The sequence below is a fragment of the Malurus melanocephalus genome, unplaced genomic scaffold (assembly GCF_030028575.1).
Source record: "Malurus melanocephalus ecotype Western Australia unplaced genomic scaffold, MMel_1.1 scaffold_115, whole genome shotgun sequence".
Taxonomy (NCBI): domain Eukaryota; kingdom Metazoa; phylum Chordata; class Aves; order Passeriformes; family Maluridae; genus Malurus; species Malurus melanocephalus.
In genome coordinates this window covers 931913-942687 of record NW_026623347.1, presented here as the reverse complement: position 1 = coordinate 942687, position 10775 = coordinate 931913, and the positions used below count along the sequence as shown (strand labels likewise).

General features: G+C 51.9%; 1 protein-coding gene across 2 annotated transcripts; it reads left to right on the top strand.

Moving 5' to 3' along the window:
* The first annotated feature begins 909 nt into the window (after positions 1–909).
* Positions 910–10751, top strand: AP5Z1 (adaptor related protein complex 5 subunit zeta 1). Of its 2 annotated transcripts, XM_057369824.1 has the most exons (17): positions 910–1015; positions 1224–1361; positions 1847–2033; positions 2991–3132; positions 4017–4129; positions 4607–4775; positions 5424–5564; positions 5936–5973; positions 6052–6214; positions 6470–6648; positions 7148–7290; positions 8069–8218; positions 8436–8547; positions 8932–9029; positions 9246–9378; positions 9532–9746; positions 10020–10751. In XM_057369824.1, the coding sequence occupies exons 1-17, from the start codon at positions 975–977 to the stop codon at positions 10282–10284; spliced, it is 2427 nt and encodes an 808-aa protein (XP_057225807.1). In that variant the 5' UTR covers positions 910–974; the 3' UTR covers positions 10285–10751. The 2 variants fall into 2 exon arrangements, with proteins under 2 accessions (XP_057225807.1, XP_057225808.1); XM_057369825.1 differs by lacking the exons at positions 910–1015; positions 1224–1361 and adding an exon at positions 1459–1463.
* The last annotated feature ends 24 nt before the right edge of the window (positions 10752–10775 follow it).

Genomic DNA, 10775 nt, shown 5'->3' with positions numbered 1-10775 from the left:
TTCAACCCCTGCCATGGACAGGGGCACTTTTTGCTATCTCAGGTTGCTCCAAGCCCTGTCCAGCCTGGTCTGGAACAYTTCCAGGGATGGGGCAGCCACAGCTTTTCTGTGCCAGGGCCTCCTCACCCTCACAGGGAATAATTTCTTCCCAATATCCCATCCAATCCTGCCCTCTCAGTTTGAAGCCATCCCCCCTTGTCACACCATGCCCTTGTAAAAAGTTTCTCTCCATCTTGTAGTCTCCCTTCAGGTACTACAGGGAGCATTTTTTTTTTTAATTGACTAATTAAAAAATTAATAACACAGTACACAGAAAATATATTCATCTAGAGCCCTTGTTGGGGGACATCTTTTAAAATTTTGTCTTTGGCTCCCTGTGTGCTCTTGCTCTGCTGGCTAATTGCCCAGGCATGGTGTTAATGAACTTTAATGCCAGGAGAGCACGGGGCAGGGAACAACCAAAGGGCAAARTGCCAATTTTCATCCCCTGGCATCTCCTTGCGTGGTGGTGAGAGCTTCAGCCGTGTTAGCAGTCGGGAGAGAGGGTCCTGATGCATTTTTAACTTTTGGAAGTGCTGAAGACCTGAGCAGCTGGTTTTAACCAGCTATTTTGGAAAGCAGTGTTTTCTGAGCAGGTTCCAGGAAAGGCTGATCCATCATCCTCTACCTGTAAAAGCCACAACTCTCACCTCGCTGCCGTGCAATGGTGTTTTGTATAGGTCTGAGTGCCTAGAGCTGCAGAGGCGTCTTCTCAGGCTCCTGAGGTGCGGAACAACACCAGCGGCCCCTCGAAACAATCCACGAGCAGCCACTGGCGATGATTTTGGTCACCCCTTGTCCCTCCTTCTCCCCAGGCGGAACCTTGGTGCAGCAGCCGCCGCGTTCACCCGGAGCGGGCCCGTGGCACCGCCCGCCCATGGGGGGCGGCTTTGGCCGCGTACCGAGGCGCGGGCCCGGGCGGCGGCGGGGCCGGGATGTTCACGGCGGCTGCCGAGAGCTTCCTCAGGCAGGCGAGGTGCGAGGGGGACATGGGACAGGGGACAGGGGACAGGGACAGGGGACAGCGGCAGGGACCCCTCGGGCCGGGCAGGTCCGCGCGGGGGTGCTGAGCGGGGAGCCGGGCGGTGGGGCGGTGTGTATTAACCCTCCATCCCCGAGCTCCCGTGAGGGCCAGGATTTGGATTTGGGGGCCCGGGTGTTGACAGCCCCGACTGCCCCGGCAGGGAGATCCAGGAGGAAGAGCTGCGGAGATTCACCACCCGCGTGTCCGCCCTGCTGCAGGGCCCCGAGCCGGGCCCCGAGGCCGTGGACGGGCTGCAGAGGCTGCACCTGAGCGTGGCCGCCACCAAATACCCCCGCAAGTGAGTGGCCTCGTGTGKCTCGGGTGTTCGAAKAAGCAGAACGTTACTTTGCTAACCAAAAACAAATGAAGAGGGTGGGTTAGGGGTTTAGTACCCCCGCAAGTGAGTGACCTCGTGTGGCTCGGGTGTTCGAAGAAGMAAAGCGTKACTTTGCTAACCAAAAACAAAGGAGGAGGGTGGGTTAGGGGTTTAAAATAACACCCTGCCTAAAAAAAAAAAACCCCTAAGTTCAATGTAAACACAAAGCCCTGCTTTTCCTTTCACCCCCTTGCTAAAGGTGCCGTATCCTTTTATATCGAAAGGAACAAGGGTTGGTGTCGCTGAGCCCTCTGTCAAACTGCACTGAGGGACAGCACTCAGAAATGAAGATGATAAGAGGGTATTAATCACTGTCAAGGGGGATCATCCCAAAGGCAAGAATATGCAGAAAATAACCATCTGAATCTTTTCTTTCCTTGCACCAATATTTACTGTGACTCTTGCAGGCTCGATGGCGAGTTTGTGGAGCTGTTGCAGATGGTGCTGTGCTCATCCAAAAGCCCTGAGCAGATTCAGGTGTTATGTGCTGCCATCCTGAGAGAGATGTCACCTTGCAACGATCTGATCCTGTCCTGTGATGAGATTCAAGATACAAAGCTCTTGAGCCTGGTGTGCTCCGTCCTTCTGGCTCAGGTAAATGACCTGTCAAGTCAGAAATCTTCCCTTGTCAATATGGATTTGCTTTGTGGTTGTTCCCTGCTCCTGAGCTCCTCCCTGAGCTGAAGGAGAGTGAAAATCAATTGAGAGTATGTAGGAAAAAGCAGAAGCATTTCAGTGTTCATTTAAGGGATCTCATCATTCTGCTTTTCATAGGAGAAAATGGCTATTTTATTGAATGCAGCACTTAATAACAAAAAATGCTTAAAATTGTCATGTTTAGACACTGAGGTCCTGGAATCAGAACCTTTTCGTGCTGGCTGCTGGAATAAATTTCAAATCAGGGCTGCTTGAATCTGGAAAGCAAAAGATTTTAGAGTGAATTTACTATTTATTATATTGCCTTTCATGTTTGCATATAAAAATATACCTAGAACCTATAAAACATGTAGGACTGTAAATGACATTTAAAAGGTCCACATTCTCCATGGAGAGAAGCAAACATGAGGACCTTCCTGTTTTTGAATGCTGCCTGGGGAACAAACTGAAAACTTCTCTTTTTCCTCTCCTTCTTTTACCTTTACTGTGACTGTTAAAGGTAATTTTTTTTTTCTGAAACTTCTCATTCTCAGTTTCACTGTGTGCTTAGAAATGTCTCCTAGGTTTCTGACATTTATCTGAATCTGCTTAACTAAAGGAAGTGAAACAGAAACCAGCAATGCATTAGTCATGTGCTGCCTCACAAAGCTYCTCTCTCCCATATCCAGCCTTGAGTCTGTTCTGCAGTTCCACAATGTAAAAAACATATGTAAGCAGCCCCATAATTTGGGATCTGTAAACTCAAATTGCAGAAAGTCTCTGTCAAATRTGGTAAAATCACCTGTGCTGTGGGCTCTTTTTATGTTTAACTTTGGTGTTGATGCCTGGTGGAAGAGATTGCACAGTGCTGGTCTCTAGTAAGGGTAGRTTATCCATCTTTGCTTTGTTTTTCAGGGAAATAAGAGTGAAGTGGCTGCTGTGGGGCWGCGTGTTGTGAAAGTCATTGAAAGAAGACTGCCCGAGGGTCAGAGTGCYCGGTTCCTTCTTCCTGTCCTGGCAAATGTCATCAGCCTTTCACCAGAATCTCTAACAGAAGGTAAATCTATAGGAAAGGCTGAGATTGCCACCTGGCTGTGAKCTGGGTAGTGATCAGAAGGCTCTCGGTTGGAAACTGCTGTCAAAAGTGATACCTCTGCTACAAGGAAAGATGTATTCCACTTCACAAAACTGGGACTGGGCCTTCCAGTCAGATCCTGSCCATGGATTTGTATAACAGTGTCCTGTGCTCTAGCTGAGGCCTCCAGATGCAGTAGTAAGGTGAAACTGTAGCTATCCTGAAGAGCATCAAGCAAAGAGAGAGAGAGAGAGAAACAGAGCATCTGGTCAAGAGAGCAGCAGAAACAGCTAGAGGTGCTCTTCATCAGAGAGGCAGCACTGAAGGGGTAGTGGTGAGTTAACCTGGGACAGCATTCCAGGCTTAAAACACTGGGGAGCTGTGAGCAAGATGAGTTTCTGGGAGTTTGATGTGAGGTTTGTGTCCCTGGTGCAGTGTGCAGGAGAAGCTTTGGGGAGGATTGTTGGGCTGGCAGAGCAGGCAGGATCACCTGCCCCAGCTCCTGCGAGTTCCCAGGGAGGGATTTATGCCTTTGGCTGCAGAGCTGGAGCCAGACACTGTCTGAAGGGAGTGAAAGTGTTTTTGCACATTCCTCCTAATAGCAGCTATGTGTAGAGACCAGGGAACAAGTACCTCTTGAGTGATCTGGTAGCAGAAATCCTTGGCTCCTGCACTCACTCCTTGACTGAAGTAGTGTGAGGAGTACAGGCTATGCACCCTGGGGTAACAATTTCTTTGTGGATTGCTGGATCAGAGAGGGATCTAAGCTGGAGAAAAAGCACAACAATTGAGGGTTAACAAGGATATGTTGCAGAGGCTGCTTCTCTGCYCAATCTAGCAATGATCCTGTCACTTCCCTTGTACAGAGCAGACCAGTGTTGTCAGTAAAAAGCTGGCTGACTGGCTGAGGTATGCAAGCGTTCAGCAAGGAATGGCTCAACCCTCTGGAGGCTTCTTCTCCAGTCCCAGAACCAAACAGGTGAGTGCTGAGTTGCCATGGTCACCACACAGGGGCATTTGTTAGTCTGGTACCTGCTGTTTCAGGTTCCCARAATCACCTTCTTTTGGGAAATGGTGGCATAGAAGTGCTGTTTTTTTGTGGGATACATGGTCAAGACACATAGGAAAGCAAAATAGGGGGGTTTACAGCTCTGAGATTTAGGAGTTCAGCTGTAGTGCCAGAGCCTTTATCCTTGAAGCAGTTTTAAGAGAAGAGTCTTAGAGGCCGTGTACTTTAGAGTAAAATGTGATTGCAAATGAGACCAGTATCAGAGTAGGAGAGTTRAGTGTTTCAGCTGGAGAGAGGGATTCAGCACAGATGGCTTTTCTCTCTCTGGATCCCTGCCCTCCTGCAGGACCCTCCGCAGAGGTTACTTGTCTCCATGGGCTCAGTGGGGTTTCTTGCCCTCTCACTTTGCCTTTCCCTGGGGCTCTGACCTTCTGCATCTTTTCTCAGCCTGCTCCTGTCACAGAGGTGGATGGGGCTGTTGCTACAGACTTCTTCACAGTGCTCTCAGTGGCTCARCACTACACACAGGACCAGTGGCTCAACGTGCAGACCTTCTCCATGCTGAGAAATTGGCTGCTGTGCTATGGGAGCAAGGAGCTGAACACCCCTAATCCAGGTARGGATCTGCAGGCCAGTGTGGGCTGCTGACCCTAGAGGGCTGTGTGCTCTCAGATGTCGTATGAGGTGGCTGCATCAGCAACTCAGCCACCTCCTCTCTTTCAAACGGATTAGATATTAGATGAAATCATTCCCTGTGAGGCCCTGGTAGAGATGGCACAGAGAAGCTGTGGCTGCCCCATCCCTGGAAGTGTCCAAGGCCAGGCTGGACAGGGCTTGGAGCAACCTGGGATAGTGGGAGGTGTCACTGCCCATGGCAGGGGTTGGAACTGGATGAGCTTTAAGTCCCTTCCAACACAAACCATTCTGTCATTTCATGATTTTAGATGACAGGAATATGGGCAAGAGTTCAAAGATCTTGAATTAGGAGCAGGGCAAGTTTGGGAARGAATATCACAAAACCTCCTGACTGGTACTTATTGATCCTTCCATGGGGAATTACTTGCTTAGTGAATCTCATGTTTTCAGATAAAATCTTCCCTAGGAAAGAAGGGTGATGGGAGAGACAGCATCTCCTTAGTGTGCTTGTAACGTTCCCTTCTGCCCCAGACTTCTTCACTCTGCACCCGGGGACAGTCAGCTGCCTTTCTGCTGCTGTGGGTGRCATTGCCTGTGCCAGCTGACACGTGTGCTGTTCATTGTGTAGATGACAAAGCAGGAATGGACAGGTCTGTTGCATCCATGGTCTCCACTGCTCCCACATCTGGTCGGCTGCTTCCCCCCACGGAGCGTCTGCGGGAGAAATCCTTCGAGTACTGCCAGCGGCTCRTTGAGCAGAGCAACCGGCGTGAGTCTTGCCATGAGCCCTCCTGGGAGCCCTCTTGGTAGTGTTCTCCAAAATATTTCTGGTTCATTGCATGTTTGGGCTGGGGTCTCACTGCCTGGAATCCACAGTTAAGCTCCAGCAATAGGGCCTGCTGCAGCTGCTGGGGCAAGGCATTGAGCTGCCCTGAGCTGGGTGTTGGGAGGGATTTGGAGGCAACAGCCATGTTCTGCCTCCTTGATTTGCAGGGAAGGCTGTAAAACTTGGTTCTCATTGGCCTGAAATCAGGATCAGTGTGTGTTCTGCCTGCCCTGGAGTTGGGGTTAGTGCTCAAACTGACAGCCTGATGTTCCTGTGTGGGCCCAAAGCTTAACTTGGACTCATTTCTCTGGCAGGACCCCTGAAGAAAGAAGATGGAGACCTGCAGAAAGCTGTAAGCACACAGAGGTGGGGCTGAAGCTGGGAAGTTGTGGCTTCCCCCACTCCATTCTTACTCTCTGCTCTCCTGCAGTGTCTCATTGAGGCAGTGACAATCATGGACATCATCTGCAAGCAGGACTCCTCCTACGTGTACCGTGCTGTCTCCTTCCTGAAATCCCTGCATGGCAGGATCTGTGGGGATGCCACTTATGCCAGGGCACTGCTGCCCATTGCCCAGTTCTTCCTGAACCACAGTAAGTCTTCAGCTCTCACCCCTACCTCCACGATCCTGTCTGACCTCCAGCACAGCCTTTTGTCCTGGCAGTTTGCTGCTTGCCAGAGCCTGTAATTCCACTTTGCCTGTGCWCTGGAATGGATGATCCAGGAAACCCTGGAGTTGGGGTGTCCTGTCTTTAGAGAAACATAACCCAGAAGTAGCTTATCCCCTGGAGTCTGTGCTGCAGGGCTGCTGGGTGGGCTGTGCTCAGCAAGGTGCTGTGTCCTCCCAGGCAAGCTGGCAGCWGTGGACTCGGATGCCATCTACAAACACCTCCTCACTGATATCCCAGCTCAGCTCTTCCACAACCCATCACTGGCCTTCGAATTTGTCCAGTTCTGCAAAGACAACAGCCAGCTCTTCACAGACACCTCCAGCATATTCAGGCAGAGCTTCCCAAATCTCTTCAAGGTACAGCCTGTTGGAGCAGCAAAGGGGAGAGCCTGCTTCACATTCCTTTCTGTGCCCTAGAACTTCCTTTTTGCACTCCAAAACCYTCCATGTGCCTCCATGGCAGTGCTAGGAAAGCACAGGCAAGAAGGACTGTTAGGAAACAAGTGTGAGTTTGAAGAGGGAGGAGGGTTCTGGGTGTGTTTGGCAGTGCCAGGAGAGGAGAGTCTGGGTTGGCAGGGCTGCAGAGGGCTGGGCAGCACAGAGAACACAGGGCACAGCACCTTGTTTCTGGAAAAGTTTAGTAAGCTGCAGCTTGCCAAGCACTAAACCAGCTGCCAGAGGCCTGTGCTGAGCTTCTAACAGGCTCTGGGTTTTGACCAAACCCTCAGACTTCTCTGGTTTTGCTTTTCAAAAGTGACTTTCCCTTCCTTTGTCCCGTCTGGTCTTGGGGTGGAGTTGTTTGGGGTTGTGATGGAGTAGCAGGGATGGTGCAGCAGTTTATGCTCATTCCTTGCAGTTTCTGGCATGGAATAGCCCACCCCTTATCTCTGAGTTTGTGGACCTTCTGCCATTTCTGCTGGATGCAGGCACAGCCATTGAGATCTTCCATTTGCTGCTGGACCTGCCCTGTTTGACAGCAGCTCTGGACATCCAGCTGAGGTAATGCACCTTCCTTTCCTCTCGCTTGTTAAATCAGCATCTTGGCATTGACCAAAGCCCACTACACACTGCTGAGYCTCAGCTTTCTTCTGGCTGCTGCTKCTGTCACAGAGTGAGAGGCATCATTGCAGTAAGGTTAACACTCAGATGTCAGCCCGGTTTTCCTAGTAATGTGTTGTACATGGAAGAGAAGGTAACCAGCTCTCACATTTCAGCACTGGACTGGTTTTGGGGCTCAGGAAGTTGTTGTCATTCCCCTCTCCCTATCCAGCTCCAAATGTTTGCCACATGTTTGAGGCTGCCATGAGCTGCCACCTCAATACAAAAGTGGGGGCTACTTATTGTTGCTTCCCTGCTCTTAGCCCTATTTTTGGCTTTGTTCTCCTGGAGACACACTGAATTTTCTTCCTGAGGTTGTCAGGAACTGTGAGTTCCAAAGATGGGGTAGGACTGGAACTGGCCGTACCTCTGCTCTTGCTTTTCCTCCTGGCATTGCAACTCTCTGGAGTGCTTAGAAAAGAGAATCATCCCAGAGGCAGGTGTTGGTGGGCTTGGATGACTGAGGGATACAGAGTGCCATKTGTCCCTTTCCCAGGAGTGATACKGAAGCAKSTCTGGAATAGTTGCCTGAGTATGGKCCAGAGCTCATCAGGTTGGCTCTKTGGCTTCCAGAGGRCCTGRATTAGACCAGCCTGCTGTCCSTGTTTCMATGTTCAGGATCCCAGCTYTGCCCAGGCCCATTCYCACAGTGCAGCACATTCTGTTTGTGTTCCTGTAGGGCAGCTGCTGTTCCTGTCTCTGAGAAGGCAGGCAGTGACCCAGCTGGGAAACCAGCCTCGTGTCTGGAGGCCTTCCGCCATYCCCTCTACAGGAGCATGTTCCAGTATCTTCTCCGCACCAGGTCTGCTCCCGAGGATGCTCCAGACAGGTAGGAGCCTGCCTGGAGTGTGGTTCAGTCATCCGGCTCTGGGAGGCAGCACTGCCACTGCTGGGAAAGGCACAGCCACTCTCAGCTCGTGTGAGGTGGATTTCTCTCCCCTCTGTCAGCYTTGCCAGCCCTCAAAGGCCTTGTGGGGAATAGTGGGGGGCAGCTGTGAGAGTAGCTGGGAGCAAATCCTCAATAGTAATTCTTYTCTTGCCCACAGTCTGGTTCCACTTCGGCAGCTGCTGGGATCGCTGGCTGGCAGCCCAAGGGTGGTTCAGTGTGCAGAGACTGTCCCTGTCTTGCTGGAGCTCTTCTTCAGGGTGGTGGCAGAGGTAGGTCCTTTTGGTTCCCAGCTGTGCCACAAGAATCTCTTTCTGGGTGAAGAGCAGTCATAGAAGCAAAATTGTGACAGTGCTGCAGCTTCGAGAGGGGGGTGCATGAGTGCAGGGTGGGTTTGATACTGGCATGAACCAGCACTGAGCTGGCAACTTCATCCAGAGAAACAGAAAAGCTCTGTGGTACAGTGTCAGGTTCACTCTGTGCTCTCAGCCAGCTGTGAAGGAGAGAGCTGAACAGAGTGGTGCCTGATGCCTGCTTTGTGCACTGCTCCCCTCCTAGATCAGGCAGTTTGTCTCCAGCTGTCTTACCTGACTGGGCAGTTTGTGGTTTGGCTGCTGGARGTCACTGGTACTGCTGAAACAAGGGCTGGCTTTCAGTTTGCAGATGGATCTCTKATAAACCAGCTGGTGGTGCTGCTGCTGCAGAGGAGTGACCAGCTCTACGAGATCCCAGCGTTCAAAGAGGATGTGTACAGGTGAGATAGGACAGGAGGCACAGCCCGGGTCTCTGCCTCCAGGGCAGCTCAGGAATGTTTTCAGTTGTGGTCCAGTCCCTGCTCTGACACATCTTTGAAGGGAGCACAGTGGTGGCTGCACCTTCATCCCTGCTGGGACCATCCTGTGCCAGTGGCTGGTGCTGCCATCCCCTCTGGGCTTTGGGGGTCACCACCTTGCCCTTCTCTGTGCTGCAGGGTGCTGGGCTCGCAGCTGGTGATGCTGTGCAGGCTGCGCCCTGCRCTGGTGGTGGAGCTGTCCACAGAGATCCTGGAGTTCTCAGGAGCAGTCAGCAACACCCAGAGCAAGGAGGCCATCTTCACCCACCTGGTGAGCAGGGCTGCCTGCTGCTGCCACAGGCTGCTCCAGCTGCACCCTGGTGCTCACCTGCCCTTTCCTCCTCTCTCCTAGCATTAGCTAACCGGATTTGCTGTTCCCCAGAAGTGACTGAATTCCCTGTCCCTGTATTTCCCTGTGCCTCAGGTGTGGGCTATCGGCGAGTACCTGTCGGTGTCCTACGACAAGCGCTGCACAGTGGAGCAGATCACACGCTTCTTTGAGACCCTGGAGGCCGTGCTGTTTGAGATCACCCAGCTCCGGCCACAGGCCAGCACCCCCAGCTGTGCCCCCCGTGCCATCAGTGTCCTCATGGCCACCTTGACCAAGCTGGCAGCCCGCAGCCAGGACTTGATCCCCAGGTGAGCACCGGCAAAGGGTTGAAACGTGCAGATCTCCTGGGTCTGAACATGGGTTTGCTGGTGTTAATTAATAATTGAGACTGGCAACTGAGGGAACCTGGAAAAGGACAGAGGTGAGCTGTGCAAGGGCAGTTTTGGGGAGTGGGATTCACCTGCTGACTAATGCTCTGTCACCTGCACTAGTCTGTTGGAGGTGACACACTTTAGTGACCTGGCTGGGTGCAGTGGTCCTGACTGATAACCAACTGGTATCCATGTCCTTTTCTCCTGCAGAGTGTCCATGTTCCTGTCCAAGATGAGGACATTTGTGCAGAGCCCTGCTGTCACCTCTGTTTACTGTGAGGAGGACCTTGAGGAGATCCTTATTCGAGCAACTGAGCTCATGAACCTGCTGAAAATGCCCAGCGTGGCTCAGTTTGTGTTCACCCCACCCGTGGCCAGCACACGGTTTCAGAGGGAGGTGAATGACTCCYTGCCTTTGGCCCTGAGGATGGTCACCCAGCTCCTGGAGGCAGCTCCAGGCTCCATGCCAGTGTGAGGGCAGGACGTTTCTGGACAGTGCTGACATTCAAGGCTGAGGCCCTGATCTTAACTGGAAAAGAGGAACAAATGATTGTGAATGAAACAGAGAATGGGAATAAGGAGAGCTGATGCTGCTCTCCTGCTCTGAGGCTGTTTGTATTTGTGTGTCCTAGTGTCTGTTGCTTTTTTATCTCCTAAGCTTGTCTTATCCCTTCCTGACCACTATGCATTGAAAATCCTGGTGGATTTGTGYGAACGTTGCAGGAGAGTGAATGAGTGCATTAATACCCTGCCAGCACACCSTGTCCCTGTGGAGATGCACTTCTTCCCTCCCTTCTTTGCCTTGTTTCCCCTCCCCTGTGCTCTCACTACACCTCCACATGCTGCTTTTCTCRCCTCCCTTGCAGCAGGTCAAGCCAAGGCCTGTGTGAGCTGGAGGAAGCAGGACTGAGTCCATCACACGTGGGAGCCCTCACCACACCTCTGTCTCACCATCGGTGATCACAG